The 19,853-nt window shown below is 44.0% G+C and overlaps 1 protein-coding gene across 1 annotated transcript; it reads right to left on the bottom strand.

The window, feature by feature from the left end:
- Nucleotides 1-11,992: 11,992 nt before the first annotated feature.
- EPCAM (epithelial cell adhesion molecule) lies at nucleotides 11,993-19,541 on the bottom strand. Its single transcript, XM_073339149.1, has 9 exons — nucleotides 19,217-19,541; nucleotides 18,411-18,515; nucleotides 17,696-17,939; nucleotides 17,274-17,339; nucleotides 15,535-15,598; nucleotides 14,721-14,822; nucleotides 14,393-14,587; nucleotides 13,542-13,583; nucleotides 11,993-12,554 (listed from the first exon to the last, which is right to left on the bottom strand). The coding sequence occupies exons 1-9, from the start codon at nucleotides 19,290-19,292 to the stop codon at nucleotides 12,513-12,515; spliced, it is 936 nt and encodes a 311-aa protein (XP_073195250.1). The 5' UTR covers nucleotides 19,293-19,541; the 3' UTR covers nucleotides 11,993-12,512.
- Between the last annotated feature and the right edge of the window lie 312 nt (nucleotides 19,542-19,853).

The following is a 19,853-nucleotide window of genomic DNA, read 5'->3' as shown; positions in this document are numbered from 1 at the left end:
CTTATATTGAAGTTTGTTGGCTTCATTGGCTTTTATGTAAAAGCCCATTTGTCAGTCTTTCTAAGCTAAAAGCCAACACATAGATGTAACCACTGGGATGGGAGGAGAAAGAACAGTCCTGTTGAGGTTTGCCTCAGCATGGCTGCAGGACTCAGGCACTCTCACTTCTGGTTTCTCTCTTCCCTCATCCCCACACATATTAACTTGTATATAATTATACCATTTGCTAGCAAGTGCTTGCTCAGTAAAGAGACAAAACTAGGTAAAGCCCAGTGCAATTGCTTAAAAAAAGAGATTAGTAGAAAACAATTGTTGAAACAGTTCTGAACAATGCAAATAAACTGTGTGTAGATCAGCTCTTTAAATGGTTATGTACCATTCTAACTATCTCAGTTTAGAAATAGATATGGTTAAAGCAATACAACGCCCTAGAGTGGATGCAGTTTTGCTAGTTTAAAAGTGCTTTCATTGACATAGCTTATCTTTGTAAACTACACTGATATGAGTACCTTTATAACAGTATAACTGCATGTACATTAGGGGGCTTAATTCTCTGTGTTTCTAAACCAAAATAGTTAAAACTATACAGCAAATGTGTGTAAACAATCCCTAAGAAAACAAAGAAACACAGACTTCATTATAAAAACAATGAGGAGTCCTTGTGGCACCTAAGGGTATGTCTACACTACAAAATTAGGTCGATTTTATAGAAGTCGATTTTTAGAAATCGATTTTATACAGTCAATTGTGTATGTCCCCACTAAGCACATTAAGTTGACAGAGTGTGTCCTCAATACTGTGGCTAGCATTGACTTACGGAGCAGTGCACTGTGGGTAGCTATCCCACAGTTCCTGCAGTCTCTGCTTCCCAATGGAATTCTGGATTAAGCTCCCAATGCCTGATGGGGCAAAACCATTGTCTAGGGTGGTTTTGGGTACATGTCGTCAGTCACCCCTCCTTCCCTCCGTGAAAGCAAAGACAGACAATTGTTTTGCACCTTTTTTCCTGGGTTACCCATGCAGACGCCATACCACGGCAAGCATGGAGCCTGCTCAGCTCACCGCTGCTGTTGTGAGCATTTTAAATACCTTGCGCATTATGCTGGAGTATGTGCAGAACGGGGCTAAGAGATGCCACCATGAGGACGATTGTGATGAGGACATGGGCACAGACGTTCCTGAAAGCACGGGTGTGATGGAAAATTAACCACGCGTTGTGTTTGAAATCAGAAATGCCTGAGGAGCTTTATTCAAGTATACGTATACAGGGAGAGTCAGCCATAAGTCTGCATAAGCAGAAAATACGGGAGTTTATATAGCTGAAAACCACAATTTATAAGTACACTTCCTTTAACAGTGTTTTCCTTATTTGGCAAATAGTATAGGCTTTAACAGTAGTTTTCCTTGTTTGGGATATAGCAAAACAAGCTTTTCCTGTTATTGACAGGTTCTTCTGTGCAGTTAGTGAGTCTTTCCTAATTTCTAACTGTTAGGGTTACATTTCCTAAGCTGTTCTGTTGCAACTTCCCCACAGTGGAATTTTTCTCAGCCTCTACTTATGTTTTTACACACATAGTTAGCTTGACCAAAGTTTTAGGCCTACTTGGGAAGTTTAGGCCTACTGGATTTTTTCCACAACTGGCTGTGGCAATTGGGACATCATGGCAGCAGTGGGGTTGGTTGATACAGTGGAATGCCGATTCTGGGCCCGGCAAACAAGCACAGACTAGTGGGATTGCATAGTGTTGCAGGTATGGGGTGATTCACAGTGGCTGTGAAACTTTCGCATGCGTAAGGGCACTTTTCTTGAACTTTGTGAGTTGCTTTCCCCCGCCCTGAAGCGCAGGAATACCAAGATGAGAGCTGCCCTGACAGTTGAGAAGCAAGTGGCAATAGCCCTGTGGAAGCTTGCAATGCCTGACTGCTACCTGTCAGTTGGGAATCAATTTGGAGTGGGCAAGTCTACTGTGGGGACTACTGTGATCCAAGTAGCCAATGCAATCACTGACATTCTGTTATCAAGGGTAGTGACTCTGGGAAATGTGCAGGTGTGACGTTATGAGTGTAATATAATATCTCATTGAAAGATGACAGGGCCAGAAAGAGTTAATTAACTCACAGACTGACCTGACCCATGGCCGAACTTTAAAGACTGGTTAGGAAGATATGTAAATGAATAGTGCTTTGAAACGCAAGTCTGCATTGTTAGCGATAGAAGAGTAGATGTTTGCTCAAGTCTTGTGATGTAAGCAAACAAATCTTGTCTATTGCTATAGCTTTGATTCAAAGATCAAAAAAGGAATATTAACATATACTTGAGTGAAATAGTATTATTGTCTATGTCTCTTTGAAGGTTGTGATAACCTGTATCTGAACTGTTTAATGGATAAATTATCCTGTGCTAATTGCCATGATGTTTGGAAGAAGGAAAGTTAAGCCTATTGTTTTCTCAGGCCAAAGGCTGCAGGAAATGTATAAAAACCTTGGGACATGATCCTTCGTCATCTCAGATCTGCTTTGGGTTTCAAGAAGGGGAAACCCTGAGCCATAAGGATTGAGATCCCCAGTCACTGACTGGAGTCACCCTGAACATGGACATTGGACTATAACCTCCAGACTATTTCTAAAAGGACTTTTGGCTGCTACAAACTCATCTCTGCTATGTATCTGAACCTCAAGAATTGAACTCAAGTCTGTATGTGTATTGATCTTTTAACCAACACGCTCTCTCTTTTCCTTTTTAATAAATTTTAGTTTAGTTAATAAGGATTGACTGTAAGCGTATATTTTGGGTAAGATCTGAGTTATCATTTGACCTGGGTCTGGGGCTTGGTCCTGTGGGATCAGGAGAACCTTTTCTTTTATATGACGAAATAAGATTTTCAGAATTTATCATCATATGTTTGACCTGTGTGTCTGGATGGAGGCCTGAGGCTGGGCACTTTAAGGGAACTGCATTATTTGGACTTGTCAGTAACCAGGGAGGTGCTATAGAAGCTGTTTTGTGCTGGCTTGGTAAATCTAAGTATTGGAATATCCACCAGCCTTTGGGGTTTGTCTGCCCTGTTCTGTTTGCAGTCCACCCTGACTGAGTGACCTCAGCTGGCTCCCATGGGCAGCACCGTCACAGCAGGTCATACTGGATGGCTTTGCTGCAATGGGTTCCCTAACTGTGGTGGGGCAATAGACGGAACACATATCCCTATCTTGGAACTGGACCACCTTGCCAACCAATGCGTAAACCGCAAGGGGTACTTCTCAATGGTGCTTTAAGCAGTGGTGGATCACAAGGGACATTTCATCGACATCAACATGGGATGGCCGGGAAAGATGCATGACGCTCGCATCTTTAGTAATTCCGGTCTGTTCGAACAGTTGCAAGAAGAGACTTACTTCCCAGACCAGAAAATTACCGTTGGGGATGTTGAAATGCCAATAGTTATCCTTGGGGACCCAGCCTACCCCTTAATGCCCTGGCTCATGAAGCTGTACACAGGCAGCCTGGACAGTAGTAAGGAACAGTTCAACTACAGGCTGAGCAAGTGCAGAATGGTGGTAGAATGTGCCTTTGGATGTTTAAAAGCTTGCTGGCACTGTTTGCTGACTAGGTTAGACCTCAGCGCAATCAACATTCCCATTGTTATTGCTGCTTGCTGTGTGCTCCACAATATCTGTGAGAGTAACAGGGAGATGTTTATGGCAGGGTGGGAGGTTAGGGCAAATCGCCTGGTGGCCGATTTTGAGCAGCCAGACACCAGGGTGATTAGAAGAGCACAGGTAGGCATGCTGCACATCCGAGAGGCTTTGAAAACCAGTTTCTTGACTGACCTGGCTATGGTGTGACAGTTGTGTGTGTTTCTCCGAGCTGCAAACCTGCCCCCTTTGTTGATTTTAATTCCCTGTAAGCCAACCACCCTCCTCACTTCGATCACAGCTGGGAAAGGAAATAAAGTAACCATTGTTTTGAAACCATGCATTCTTTCTGTATTAATTAAAAAAAAAGTGAGATAACTGACAAGGTAGCCCGGGTGGGGTGGGGTGTGGGGTGGGAGGAGGGAAGGCCAAGCCCACATTGCTTATTGTAGCCACACTACAAATCAAAACTGTTTGAATGACAGCCTTCTGTTACTTGAGCCATCCTCTGGAGTGGAGTGGCTGGGTGCATGGAGCCTCCCCCACCCCGCGTTCTTGGGTGTCTGGGTGAGGAGGATATGAAAGAAGGGCAGGCGGTTATACAATGGATGCAGTGGGGGTCTGTGCTCTTCTGCAGCTCCAACAGATGCTTCATCATGTCCGCTTGCTCCCCCATTAGCCTCAGCATCGCCTCCTGCTTCTGCTCTTCACTTAATGCTCACTTTACAGAATCACAGAATATCAGGGTTGGAAGGGACCTCAGGAGGTCATCTAGTCCAACCCCCTGCTCAAAGCAGGACCAATCCCCAACTAAATCATCCCAGCCAGGGCTTTGTCAAGCCTGACCTTAAAAATATCTAAGGAAGAAGATTCCACCACCTCCCTAGGTAACGCATTTCAGTGTTTCACCACCCTCATAGTGAAAGTTTTTCCTAATATCCAACCTAAACCTCCCCCACTGCAACTTGAGACCATTACTCCTTGTTCTGTCATCAGCTACCACCGAGAACAATCTAGATCCATCCTCTTTGGAACCCCCTTTCAGGTAGTTGAAAGCAGCTATCAAATCCCCCCTCATTCTTCTCTTCTGCAGACTAAACAATCCCAGTTCCCTCACCCTCTCCTCAAGTCATGTGTTCCAGTCCCCTAATCATTTTTGTTTCCCTCCATTGGACTCTTTCCAATTTTTCCCACATCCTCCTTGTAGTGTGGGGCCCAAAACTGGACACGGTACTCTAAATGAGGCCTCACCAATGTCGAATAGAGGGGAACGATCATGTCCCTCAATCTGCTAGCAATGCCCCTACATATACATCCCAAAATGCCATTGGCCTTCTTGGCAACAAGGGCACACTGTTGACTCATATCCAGCTTTTTGATGCTTTCTTGGCCTCTGCCACTCAATGCTTCCATACATTAAGCTGTGCCCTATCAGTGCAGGAGGACTGCATGAGCTCGGAAAACATGTCATCGCGAGTGTGGTTTTTTCACCTTCTAATCTGCGATAACCTCAGGGATGGAGATGATGGGGGAGCATAGAAACATTTGCACCTGCAGGGAGATAAAAAGGGAGAGTAAAATTTAAGATGATACATTTCTGAGAACAAAAGGGAGACTCTTTCACAGTGAATCAAGCAATTCACAGCAGACAGCACATGTGCTTTAGGTACAAGGTTGCATTTTGCCGGTATAGTGACACATCACAAACGTCTGGGCAAGAGAATTCGGTTTCCAGGCAGCCATGGTAAGCTTTTTGGTATGTGGAGTTGGCTTCTTATGCTTTCATAACATGGGAATGGTTTCAAACTGCAGCACCATTCTTTTCTAATAGCAAGCAATGCCGGTTGGGTTTCACATTTAAAAGGAGGGGCTGCAGTTTCCAGGTGGATGTGCAGCACACACCTCCCCCCACCCCCCGGCATGACTTTTCTCTGGGATAATCCCTTCACCACTCCCCCCGCCGTGTGGCTTTTCTCTGAAATGATCCCTTCACCCCTACCCCCTGCCGCGTGGCTATTCTCCAGGAAGATCCCTTTTAGCCAAGCGCAAACAACCCATCATGAACAGAGTCCTTTTACTGTTCCCTTACAAAAATTCCCCTATTTCAACCAGGTGACCATGAATGACATCACTCTCCTGAGGCTAACACAGAAAGATAAAGACTGAATGTTGCTTAAATGCGACCAAAACCCAGGACCATTCATTGTCATGCTTTGTGCTGCAGTGATTCCAGACTACTTGCTACTGGCTTGGAGTGGTAAAGTGTCCTACCATGGAGGACAAAATAAGGCAGCTCTCCCCAGAAACCTTCTGCAAAGGCTTTCAGAGTACCTCCAAGAGAGCTTCATGGAGATGTCCCTGGAGGATTCCCGCTCCATCCCCAGACATGTTAACAGACTTTTCCAGTAGCTGTACTAGCCGCAAATGCATCCCAAGTCTTCAGGGCAAATCAAACATTAAACACTATTGCTTTTAAACCCTGTACTGTAGTTACAAATGTGCACTCACCAGAGCTGCCCTCTCTGGCTTTAGGGTCAGGGATCTTGCCTTGGGAGGGTATTGGCTCCAGGGTGATGAAAAGATCCTAGCTGCCAGGGAGAACGGATTCACTGCTTTCCTGCTTTAAATGCATTCTCCTCCTCCTCCTCATCCACAAAATTCTCCTCCCTCTTGCGTGAGACTCCCCCCTTGCAGGTGTCCATGGACAGTGGTAGGGTAGTGGTAGCGTTCCCCCCTAGAATGCCATGCAGCTGATCACAGAAGCAGCATGTATGGGGCTCTGACCTGGAGTGACCCTTTGCCTCCTTTGTCTTTTGGTAGGCTTGCCTGAGCTCCTTGACTTTCATGGGGCATGCTGTGTGTCCCTGTTGTAGCCTCTTTCCACTATGCCCCATGCAATTTTGGCATGAATATTAGCATTTTTTCTTTTTGATCAGAGTTCAGCCTGCACAGATTCTTCTCCCCATACAGCAATCAGATCCAGTTTCTCCCTTTCTGTCCATGCTGGAGCTCGTTTGTGATTCTGGGGGGACTGCATGGTCACCTGTGCTGCTGAGCTCGCCACGCTGACCAAACAGGAAATGAAATTCAGAAGTTCCCGGGGCTTTTCCAGTGTACCTGGCTAGTGCATCGGAGTTGAAAGTGCTGTCCAGAGGGGTCACATTGGAGAACTCTGGGATAGCTCCCAGAGGCCAATACCATCAAATTGTGTCTGCACTACCCCAAATTCTACCCAGCAAGGTTGATTTTAGCACTACTCCTCTCACTGCGGAGGAGTACATAAGTAGATTTTAAGAGTCCTTCAGCTCGACGGAATGGGGTTGGCTGTGTAGACGCATTCATTTTAAAATCAACCTAACGTGGCTAAATTCGACCTCACCCTGTAGTATAGACCAGGGTTAGGCTGCCTTACTACTTGAGCTACAGGAGTAACTGCAAACCAGTGGAGGAGGACTTGACACTTTCCAAGTGGGTTTCACGCTTGTTTACTAGTAAGCAGTAGAAATGGGTGATTAGAAATCCTATATTCTATTCCTGGCTCTGGGAGAAGCATGTACTTTATAGTGATTAACACAGGATAACCGAAACCGGTCTAGTCACCCGGAAAGTCAGCATAGGGGAGTGGCTAAGACTGGGGATTTTCATGTTAGACATGTGGTTTATGACCTTGTAGAAGTTCTGTTAACATATTTTTAAAATGGAGAGTGTGCAACAGTACTTCTCTTTGAGATTGAGGTTATGGCCTTAATCCCAGATTCTAAAGGTATTTAGGTGTTGCAATGCTGAACTGATTTAGAAGCCTAAATCTTATTTTCAAAAGTGATTTCTAGACACAAGTTTAGATTCCATGGTTCTGTGGATTTAGCTTGACACATGTATTTTCTGTTATGGCTAAAAAGTTATAAATTGTTCTAACACTGATGTGTAACTGATATTTTAGGAATCAGCAAATGAAGAGCAAGCACAGCTAAAGGATAAGATCCAGACTTAGATTTCTTGCAAAAGAAATCACAACAAAAGCAAGACAATCCAGTGTAAAATTGCAGGGGTGATTTTGAAGTTACTCATTCCACAGCCATATTATTTTCCATTCAAAACACCAAAAAATTTTGAATAGTCAAAGTTTACATTGCCTTGTGGCATTTTCTATTTCAGTCAAATTTTAACAAAAATTTAAAGCTCCTGTTAAACAGAATTCTGTAATGCAACCTTAACTAACCCCTCAGTATGTATTTCCAGTATGTTCTACTGGATCTACAGGTTTAAAACCTGTCCCTTTGAGACTGGAGTAGAGTCCAAAGCAACCAGACTCCACAGAAATATTTCTACTAACAAGCCTGAATATGAAGTAAAACTTCAATCAATCTTGAGAGCAGAGCCATTAAGGTTACCTAGCATTCAGTTTGTTACACATCTTAGACTGAAAGCAACTGGCTTAAGATTTGTGATTTATGGTTTAGATTGTTAGAAGAATCAGAGGGGATCACTACTTTAGAGACTGAGTTAAACTCAGCTAAACAATGGCTGAACCCCTTATTATATTCTTTCAACCTTTTAAAAAACAATAAAGGAGTTCTCCAGCCAAAACTAGAGACAAAGTTAGATTTGATATTGAAACAGCCCTCTGTTCTGCTGAGTGTTGATTACTACCAAGGATAGAATTTAGTTATGAATTCTGTTACTTTAAGGAATCTCTGACTTCCTCAGCTTTAGTGTCCGCTGCAGTGGTGGGGGCAGGGACTGGAGCTTTCTGCTCCCCCCCCCCTCCCATGGCAGCAACTCAGGCTTCAGTTCCCCCCAGTGGTCAGCCCTCCATTATTTTTAGTGAAAGTTAAGGACAGGTTGCAGGCTTCTGTGACTTTTTTGTGTATTGCCACTACCTGTCCCTGAATTTCACTAAAAATAACCATGACAAAAATCTTAACCTTAAGTATTACTAATCAAGAGACATTTTTTAAAATGGTTTTCATTTTGAGGTGTTTGACAGCCATTTTTACATTAGATCCTGCCCCCAAGATTTTTGGCACTTGAAAGATTATACATGCTTAAGATTTATGCAAGCTCATGATAGGCACAGCTAACTTAATGTATTAAAAGGGCAAGTCTGAATAAAGTACTGAACACCTTACTGAGTAGGAACAGGGGTTGAGGAACTTATGTCATAGGAATCTGCATTTTTTAATGCAGTTGTACAATTATATGCACATGAAGACCTCCTTCCCCACAAATCAAAGCTACACACGCATATACTGTGTTAGTATTTAACAACTGGGTAGTCTTTGGCTTTGATATAATTTATCCATTTAAAATAGAAATGGATGCCATGTTTATATCATGTCCACAACAAGCATCCTAGAAGACAAGAGCTTAAACAGTTTGCACCCAGCTAGAAAGGTGAATGGCCAATACAATAAGAATGTTTAGGTGCACATAAGACATGGCACTTGAATTTCTATGGGAAGATTTGTGGCACCTTAGAGATTAACAAATTTCAGCATAAGCTTTTGTGAGGTACAGCTCACTTCCTTGGGTGCATTCAGTGGAAGATACAGTGAGGTTTATATACACAGAACATGAAACATGGGTGTTACTATATACACTGTAACAAGAGCTATTACCAGCAGGAGAGGTGGGGAGGGGGCCGGAGAAGAGAACCTTTTGTAGTGAGATCATCAAGGTGGGCCATTTCCAGCAGTTGACAAGAACGTTTGAGGAACAGTGGGGGGGGGCGGGGGAAGAATAAACACGGGGAAATAGTTTTACTTTGTGTAATGACCCATCCACTCCCAGTCTTTATTCAAGCCTAAGTTACCTGTGTATCCAGTTTGCAAATTAATTCCAATTCAGCAGTCTCTCATTGGAGGCTGTTTTTGAAGTTTTTTTTTGTTGAAGAATTGCCACTTTTAGGTCTGGGATCGAGTGACCAAAGAGACTGAAATGTTCTCTGACTGGTTTTTGAATGTTATAATTCTTGACGTCTCATTTGTGTCCATTTATTTTTTCGTAGAGACTGTCCAGTTTGGCCAATGTACATGGCAGATGGGCATTGCTGGCACACGATGGCATATATCACATTGGTAGATGCACAGGTGACCGAGCCTCCGATAGTGTAGCTGATGTGATTAGGCCCTATGATGGTGTCCCCTGAATAGATATGTGGACACAATTGGCAACAGGTTTTGTTGCAAGGATAGGTTCCTGGGTTAGTGGTTCTGTGGTGTGGTGTGTAGTTGCTGGTGAGTGGTTCTGTGGTGTGTAGTTGCTGGTGAGTATTTGCTTCAGGTTGGGGGGCTGTCTGTAAGCAAGGACGGGCCTGTCTCCCAAGATCTGTGAGAGTGATGGGTCGTCCTTCAGGATAGTTGTAGATCCTGGATGATGCGTTGGAGAGGTTTTAGTTGGGGGCTGAAGGTGATGGCTAGTGGCGTTCTGTTATTTTCTTTTTTGGGCCTGTCCTGTAGTAAGTGACTTCTCGGTACTCTTCTGGCTCTGTCAATCTGTTTCTTCACTTCAGCAGGTGGGTATTGTAGTTGTAAAAATGCTTGACAGAGATCTTGTAGGTGTTTGTCTCTGTCTGAGGGGTTGGAGCAAATGCGGTTGTATCGTAGAGCTTGGCTGTAGACAATGGACCGTGTAGTGTGGTCTGGATAAAAGCTGGAGACATGTAGGTAAGTATAGCGGTCAGTAGGTTTCTGGTATAGGGTGGTGTTTATGTAGTGTCTCTTGTGTGGACTGGTCCAGGCTGAGGCTGATGGTGGGATGGAAATTGTTGAAATCATGGTGGAATTCCTCAAGGGCTTCTTTTCCATGGGGCCAGATGAAAAAGATATCAATATAGTGCAAGTAGAGTAGGGGCGTTAGAACAACGCTTCCTCAGCTCTTGTCCCCTAAGTCAGCCATAAAAATGTTGGCATACCATGGGGCCATGCGGGTACCCATAGCAGTGCCGCTGATTTGAAGGTATACATGGTCCCCAAATGTGAAATAGCTATGGGTGAGGACAAAGTCAAAGTTCAGCCACTAGGTTTGCTGTGACATTATCGGGGATACTGTTCCTGACTGCTTGTAGTCCATCTTTGTGTGGAATGTTGGTGTAGTGGGCTTCTACATTCATAGTGGCCAGGATGGTGTTTTCAGGCAGATCACCAATGGATTGTAGTTTCCTCAGAAAGTCAGTGGTGTCTTGAAGACAGCTAGGAGTGCTGGTAGCGTAGGGCCTGAGGAGGGAGTCTACATAGCCAGACAATCTTGCTGCCAGGGTGCCAATGACTGAGATGATGGGCATCCAGGATTTCCAGGTTTATGGATCTTAGGTAGCAGATAGAATACCCCTGGTCGGGGTTCCAGGGGTGTGTCTGTGCGGATTTGTTCTTGTGCTTTTTCAGGGAGTTTCTTGAGCAAATGCTGTAGTTTCTTTTGGTGACCCTCAGTGGGATCAGAGGGTAATGGCTTGAAGAAAGCGGTGTTGGAGAGCGCCCTAGCAGCCTCTTGTTCATATTCCAACCTATTCATGACAGCACCTCCTTTGTCAGCCTTTTTGATTATGATGTCAGTTGCTTCTGAGGTTGTGGATGGCGTTGTGCTCTGCATGGCTGAGGTTATGGGGCAAGTGATGCTGCTTTTCCACAATTTCAGCCCGTGCACATCAGCAGAAGCACTATGTAGAAGTCCAGTCTGTTTCGACCTTCAGGAGGAGTCCACCCAGAATCCTCCTTTTTGTAGTCTTGGTAGGAAGGTCTCTGTGGGTTAATATGTTGTTCAGAAATATTCCTTGAGTCGGAGACATCAAAAATAGGATTCTAGGTCACCACAGAACTGTATTATGTTTGTGGGGGTGGAGGGGCAGAAAGAGAGGCCCTGAGATAGGACAGATTCTTCTGCTGGGCTAAGCGTATAGTTGGATAGAACAACAATATTGCTCGGTGGGTTAAGGGAACCACTGTTGTGGCATGTAGTAGTTTAGATAATTTAGTGTCCCTTTTCTTTTGTAGAGAAGCAAAGCGTGTGTTGTAAATGGCTTGTCTAGTTTTTGTAAAGTCCAGCCACAAGGAAGTTTGTGTGGCATTTTCCACTGAATGCATCTGATGAAGTGAGCTGTAGCTCATGAAAGCTTATGCTCTAAGAAATTTCTTAGTCTCTAAGGTGCCACAAGTACTCCTTTTCTTTTTGCTAATATAGACTAACAGCTGCTACTCTGAAACCTATGGGAAGGTTAGAGCACATGTACGTCTGGGTTGCTTACTTTCTTCTGTAGATATTTTTACAGTTGGAGCACAGAGGATAGTACTGAAGTACTGCATGATTAGTTTAATTAGACTAGCAGAATAATATAAATTCAATATAATAAAGAGGGAGCTGAAAATTTGTTTTAGAGTTTTATTAAATTCAAGTCATAAAAAAGTTACAGCAAACGTATCAAAGACAGTGTACATACAGACATCCTTAAAAACAAAGCCATATTCAACTATACATGAGCCAGATAGCAGGTATTCAGAGTTCTGTAGCTATATCCTGACAAGGCCAGCCTCAAAAAAAAAGTGTATTTAGATTAATTTTCCATTGGTAGTAGGAAGTTTGTAATAAATGTGTATACTCTGATGTGCAGGTTACTGCAACACTTCTGCCGTTCAGATCATTACAACCTCTTGAAGAGTTAGCCAGCTCCCAAATTAAACTTGTATCCCTCCCACCCCCTCAAGATTGGTGACAATGGTACTAGTACTTATCCTATCTATGCTCATTAGAATTTGAGAGATCACTAAGTCACGTAATTTTTTCCCTGTAGACCACAAACATTTACAAATTGAAATCCACACTTCTAGTCTTGTTTCAGTTCTGTTTGCCTTCTTAATAGTTCACAATTTGTCTTCTACTGACTTCAGTTATGGGTTTAGTTCTCTTTGCATTTCATTCATTTCCTTTGCCTGGTGGGGAAGGAGAAAAATATTAATGGTACAGATGATGGAAGACAATTATATTTACCTAAAGGCCACTGTGGGGAGGGAGGTGGTGGCAGTCACTCCCCTGTCCCTCTATTAGCTCTACCACTGCCCCAAACACCCTATCATAGCCAGCCATTGTCATCCCATGCTTACATAATTCATGGCCATAGCTTGGAATGCACTGTGTAGGGCCTCACTTCACTCAGCCAAACAGAAAATAAAATTCTCCTCCTGCAACCACTTACTCATGGGCTTAAGTTAACTATTGTTAGTAGATGCTGCAAACAATTATGAATGGGCTTAACTCAGTTACCAGGAACTGAATGCCTGCATAAATGTTTGGGCTTAGTGCACCCAATATGCATTAACCTTGCTCAAAAAGAGGTCTGCCACAATGCTATGACAAGTTTTAGAGTTACTCCTCCCTTTTCCAAAAGAGTTTTAGACATCAGTACATAGACCATATAGTCAAATCTGCTACTACCACCACCACAGCTGCTACATCACAGAATGCTAGGCTTGCCAGTACTACCTCAAGGAACCCAAAAAATTTGAATTTTTCTTTCTGCTTGGCAGAGAGCAGAAGTTTTAAAGCTAGATGCTTTGTGCCTTCCTCATTTGAGGCCTCAGTCTTAAGGCACAGAAGTACCAGACAAAAAAGTTCTTGGCATCAGACTGCCCCTAGTGCCAAGTACATTGCTTGTATATAGTCATAATCCTGTAGATATTAGGAAAGGATGTAGCTAAACAGAAATTCAGACTTCTAAAAACATGAGCTCTGGCCACACTAAGTCATTGCAACTAGAGTCACTTGTATATGGACACAAAGCTTTGACTTTTTTTTTGCAGCCCACACAAAAAATTTTGCCTTAGTTGAAAAAGTCTTTCCCCCTAAACGAATCCTGAGGAAAGTGAAACTCCACACAAGTCTGTTTCTAAATGAAGTGTTTTCGGTCCTTTAGAACTTACCTCACTCTTCTCATACTTTCCTCTCCTTTTCTGCGTGATAACCTGTAAAAGACAGATAGGTTAGACAGTTAAGTCAAGCATCACAATTCAGTGTTCAGCCTCAAGCCTGCTCTGTGCTTTAAATTTTCCCAAACCTTGAATCCTTAAAGAAGGGAAAGAAAAAAAAGTTTCTGCTATCCACTTTACTACATTGGACTAGCAGATTAAAAATCTTATCTCCATCCATATACAGATTTAAATTCTCCTATCTTCCACTCTCCCAATCACCTACTTGTATGCTGCATCAAAGCTATACAGAAAAAGAACAAAAACAAGCTTTTCATTCAGAGACTGAGCTCTGAATGAGACAAGTGTGAGGTCATTTATTTTATACAGTCAGATTACAGACTGAGTGCAAGTCATTTTACAGAAATCATTTTCTGCTGTAATATACATGATTGCTCCTCTGTAGTCTACACTAATGTTTTCCAGCTGGTGAGCCATAGCACAGTCATGCAGTGTCAGGCCCAAACAGGTGGGCTGCGGAATTTTTTCCAAAAGTACACATGAGAAAAAGTGAGGGAATGCCCCCTTCTGATTAGCCATTGGCCTTGTCTATTCCAGGGCAACCAATCAGAGCTTAATTTCTCTTCCTCCCACCCCTCCTGTGTGAGCAACAGGTCAGCTCCTGTTCCCATCCCCTTCCCTCCTGCTGTCATTCACTGGGGACGGGGTGGTAGGAGAAGGAGGAAGACCCCTTGGAGCGCGAGGTGTGCTGCAGCAGAGAAAAAGAGTTGGGGACCACTGGTCTAGAGTGCTGGCACAAAGTGTACATTGCCAGTATTACTTAACTAGTTTACAGCTAAACTTACCAGTACAACAATTCCAGCAACAATTGCTAGTATCACCACTACAATAACTGCAACAACACCACCAGTCAGACGTTTCATGGAAAACTCTGGTGCCTTTTCATCAACATAGTAAATTAGAGGTTGACCAAATTTTAAAGGTTCTCCACTGATGTTAATATGTAGCATGCCATTCTGAATTAGAGTGTCACCTTTGACCTGTGGGAGGTTGAAGAGGCACTTATTAGCACACTGCTCTTCTGCAATAATCCATCTAAACAATGTTGAATACAACTCAAATATAGTTGTTAGAAGTCACTGTTTTGAAAGCAAACTATTAATGCATTCTTACATCTTTTTCAAAGTAGTAAGCCACATCAGCTATATCCACATCCTGGGGAGACTTCTGGGAAGCATTTTGCTTCAGTTCAATAGTGATATAAGGGTTTTCATACTGCAAAAGTAAAAGCAGTGTTACTGTAATTACTTCCTTGTAAACAACTGGACTGATGAAAAAAATTAACAAGTGATTTATAATATTTTAAAGCAATCCCATAGAATTATGCTCTTTTAAATGTTATTGATGAGCAGTTTTACAGATTGAGAACAAGAAGATGGAAATACCAAAAATAGCACACTAGATGCTGCTTAACCATGCAATGGTTCAAACTGAAGTTAGCTATATGGTGGGGGGAGGAATTTTAGAATTATTTTGCACAGTGAATTGATGAGAATTTGCACCAGCCTTTACTCTGATTTTTCCAATTCAGACATGACCAAAATCCTGAACTACTCACGAAGGGATTGTCAGGACAGGATTCACAGGAAAGGGAAGGTAGGGGCAGTGTCTCAGAAACATGTTCTTGAGCAAGAGTAGATTCCTCACAAACAAAGCACATCTCTCCCATTTTGGAGAGAGAACGGAGAAAATCCAACTCTAAAGCTAATCTAGATTTAGGCACTGCCTACTCTTCAGGCTCTACTTTAGTCAATTGAATGATTACACTGAAACAATACTATCATCCTTTCTATTCAACTGGAATATTCCAATTTAACAGTGTTTTAGTCATACTAGCACCAAAATGCTTGCTCTGTATGAGCTCAATCTTAAAATATTAAATTGAGTTTGACACAACTCTAAGTAACAAAAAAGGTACGCCTCTTACCACAACATCACTTATATACTTTGGATCCAGCAAATAACGCCTATTAAATTCATTTTTGATGGTTCTGCAAGAAGATTACAATATTAAAATGTAGCAACTCTAAATTTACATAGAAGCTAGACCACCACCCAAACATATTGGGAGTCTTCATTTTCATGAGTAAGACAACCCCTATAGAAGGAACTACATATAGCAACAGCTCCTGTGGCAATTGGCACTTTCATGGGAGTGTATGATAAAGCATTGTGAAGGCCAAGTCAAAACTTCTAATGAAGTGAGTCAGGTATTGGGATGCTTGCAATATTTGCCTTTAAAAAAACAAAAACACACCACACACACCAGCTCAGTCTCAAGTGATTACATGGCAATTTTAATCTAAAGTTTCTAGCCCTCACAGTTGCAGGGAAGAGCACGATAGTGGGACGTAAGTGTAACTCAAAGACTCAAACCAGAAGGCCAATTATTTTTGGTGTTCTAACTAAAATTTCTTAGGTTTGGCAATATTGTATTTTACTTAGTTTAAATTAGGGCTGTCAAGCAATTAAACAAATCAATCACGGGATTAAAAATAATTGTGATTAATTGCAGTTTTAATTGCATGGTTAAATAATAATAGAATACCATTTAAATATTTTTGGATTTTCTTCTGTATTTTAAAATATATTTCAATTACAACAAATCATACAGTGCTCACTTTACACTTATTACAGATATTTGCATTGTAAAAAAGATGAAATAGTAAATCGAAAAACTCTTATACAAGTACTTTATCATGAAAGCGCAATTTAAAAATATGTAACAAAAATCTATAACTGTGCTCAAAAATAAAACAATGGAAAACTTGAGGACTTGCAGGCGCTAAATCCTACTTCTTGTTCAGCAAATCACTAAGATTGTAAATAAGCGGGCAGCATTATCTCCCAGAAATGTAAACAATGTCATCTGAAAGTGAGACCAGGCGTTCGCATGGCAATTCTGTAGCGGGCATTGCAAGGTATTTATATGCCCCTTCATTCTATCTAGCACGTAAATACCTTGCAATGCCCACTACAGAACTGCCATGCAAACACCTGGTCTCATTTTCAGGTGACATTGTAAGTAAGAAGCGGGCAGCATTATCTCCTGTAAATGTAAACAAACTTGTTCAGCCAATCGCTAAGACAAACAAGAACTAGGACTGAGTGGACTTGTAAAACTTTAGAGCCTACATTGTTGTTGTTTGGAAGTGCAGTTATGTAACAAAAAACAACCTACATTTGTAAGTTGTACCACAGTACTTGTAAGAGGTGAATTGAAAAATACCGTTTCTTTTGTTTACAGTGCAAATATATGTAATCAAAAATAAAGTGTATTCTATGTTATAATTGAAATCAATACATTTGTAAATGCAGAAAAACATCCAAAATATGAATAAATTTAAAATGGTCTTCTATTATTGTTCAAACAGTGTGATTAACTTGATTAAAAAATTAATCGCCATGTTAATTTGTTTTGAATTAAAATCATTGGAGTTAACCACAATTAATTGGCAGTCCTAGTAAAAAAGAAAAGGAGTACTTGGGGCACCTTAGAGACTAACCAATTTATAAATTGGTTAGTCTCTAAGGTGCCACAAGTACTCCTTTTCTTTTTGCAAATACGGACTAACACAGCTGTTACTCTGAAACCTAGCAAAAAATAGACATCCTCAACTGCATACTATAGCACAAACAGTAGATGTTTTAATCTGATGCACTTACTCCTTCAAACGAGAAGCATCCACAGCTGTACTTCTCTCACTGTGTTTTGTTTCAATGATGATCCAGCTGAAATATAAAAGCCAAGCAGTTAGAGCAAATACTTAAAGTAGCTACAAAGTCAGCTACACCAATATATTAAAATATTTTGCTTACTCATGTTCTGAGGTTAATGTTAACCTATTTTTAAATTAAGTTGTGGTGAGCAAGAAGGACTAGAAACTTTCCACCATTCCCTGCACACTGATACAGTTGTATTAAATGAAGTATCAAATTATTTTAAAAACTGATTAACTTAATAGGAGGTAAGGACTACTGGATTCATGGTTCACATATACACGCCTATGTTTTCCCTTATGTACAAAATATAGAGGGCAAGTCACATACTATTACATTACGGTGTCATATTCTGTTACAAGACTGACCTTGTTCTGACTAGTTCACTGCACTTCAACTCCGTGTCACTCTTTTCAGTTCTTCTTGCTCCAGCAGTGTTCACACACCAACAGGAAGTTCCATTGCACTGCCTAGCCTTGAAGATGCCACTATTTTCACAGTCAGGATCATAAATACCATCATTGTCTACATATGCATACTTTGGTCTCTCCCGACGACCAGCCTTCTTTAAGCCAGCCATTTCTGCCTTCATCAGCAGACATTTTGAAGTCACTAAGAATAGTTAAAAAAAAAAGTTTCATCTTGAAGTTACCAGAACCATTGGTTCAAAACATCAGTGACTGGTTTTGGTTTGCTAAGTAGAATGATGTTCTACTGAAAGGCAGCAATTGGAAAGCTGCTAGAAGAAAACCTTACCAGGGGACATAAGACAAGGATTAAAAAAAACAGGGGGGCGGGGGGCATATACATAGATTTGAATATGGAGAACTTGTTTAGACAGGACAAGCAAATTTTGAGGGGTTTATAACCTTTTCACTCAGTAACAGAGGGTTAGGAAACTTTCCCTAAGGGTGAATTATTCCTTAAGTGCCCATTTTGTGGCTTCTTGTCCTTTCCTCTGAAGCAGCCAGCACCAATCACTGCCAAAGCAGTCCAGTGGTCAGACCTAGTAAGCTCTTATTTGTCACCTGAAAAGATCACAGTAAGAAGCTGTCCAAACCAAGGAGTGTAGGTGATACTTACGTGTGTCACACCTGACTGGGACGTGTGACCCAAAGGACATACACTGGCAGGTACCAGAACTGAGACTGCAGTTGGTTGTGCGTTTGTTTTTGGAACATGTACAGCCTAAAGAGATTAAGAGAGAAAAAGAAAACCACCAAGAAGGCTGTGAGTACTTCACCCCTTACGAACGGGGCCCGCTCCCGCGTTTTAGCGGGCTGCGGGCGCGTGCCGAGACAGAGCGGAGCGGGGCGGCTAGAGCAGGGCCAGCCTGCGCACGGCAGGGCGGGAACGGGAAGGGAGAACGTCTCGGCTCCTCAGGCCATGCTGGCTTCGTGCCAGCCGCCGAGACCGGCTGCGGACCCCACGGACGGTCTCGCCTCCCGGCCGAGGGCTTCTCCGGGCAGCGCCCCCAGCATCCGCCGCCCCCACCCCACCCCACACTGCCGGGCTCGGCACCGCCCACGCAGCTCCCCGCAGGGCGGGGCAGCCCGGGAGCTAGTTCTCGAGACCCGGCAGGTGCTCCGGGGCGCGGCTCAGGCGCCCAGATGGGAACGGGACGCTCCGGCCCGGCGCCTTCCCCAGCCCCGCGGCGCGCCCGGCTCCGTCCCCCGGGGGCTCGTCCCCCGCGCGGAGCAGGCGGCGCCCGCGTTAGCCCCAGCGGCGTCTCGAGCGCCAGGGCGGAGAGCTCGCCTCGCCCCGCCGCTGCTCAGGGGCGGGAGGTGCCATTCTGGGGCCCGGACGGGTGGGGCGCGGGGCCGGGCGGCAGCTCCGCGGGCCGAGGCCCTCGGGCACCCCGCTGGCGGGCGGAGTGGGGCCGCACTCACCCTGGTCCTGCTGAGCCCAGCACACGGCGGCGGCGGCCACCAGCAGCAGCAGCGCAGCCCCGCGGAGCAGCTCCATGGCTAGCGGGGAGCGAGGGTCGGGGGGAGTCCGGAGCGCTTGGCCCTGTCGGCTGCGGGAGAGCGACCTGTGCGTGCGCCTCGGGGAACCGCGCCCAGTCACTGAGCGGGCCGCCCGACAGGTTCCGCAGGTAGTGGCCGAGTCCCGCCGCGCCTCCCGTCTCCGGTTACACCCGCCTGGGGCCGCCGCTCCGCCCCTTGCGATCGCTAGCGCAGCCCCACCCGGCCAGGACGGGCTAATAAACCCCGCACCGCCTGGCCGAAACTGAGTGAATCAGGGCGGAGGCGGGGCCCAGCCTCGGCGCCTCACCTGGGGCGCCCCGCGGCTGGCCACCATATATAGCCTCTTCCGGGGCGGGGGGAAGTGAGGAGCCCATGGGGGCGGGGACTCACCTCAGGGGGAGCGGAGCAGGGCAGGGCAGGAGGGCGCTGGGGAGAAGGGCACTGAGGGGGCAGTAGTAGGGGATCCGTGGGACGGGACCCCCAGGCCCTGAGGGGCTTGGCCTGGAAACAGGTAGCGGGGTATGGCCCTTGGCAAGCTGAGTTCGTGCCAATACAGTGA

This window comes from Lepidochelys kempii, chromosome 3 (assembly GCF_965140265.1).
Source record: "Lepidochelys kempii isolate rLepKem1 chromosome 3, rLepKem1.hap2, whole genome shotgun sequence".
Classification (NCBI taxonomy): domain Eukaryota; kingdom Metazoa; phylum Chordata; order Testudines; family Cheloniidae; genus Lepidochelys; species Lepidochelys kempii.
This window is presented reverse-complemented; position numbering and strand designations above follow the sequence as displayed.

Excerpts from the sequence above, each read along its gene's own strand:
- EPCAM (XM_073339149.1), bottom strand. The coding sequence starts at position 19,292 with ATGGAGCTGCTCCGCGGGGCTGCGCTGCTGCTGCTGGTGGCCGCCGCC. Across the intron at positions 17,940-18,410 it reads CCCAGTCAGGTGTGACACAC|TGACTTCAAAATGTCTGCTG; the intron begins GTAAGTATCACC and ends AACTATTCTTAG. Across the intron at positions 15,599-17,273 it reads GATGCTTCTCGTTTGAAGGA|AACCATCAAAAATGAATTTA; the intron begins GTAAGTGCATCA and ends ATCTTCTTGCAG.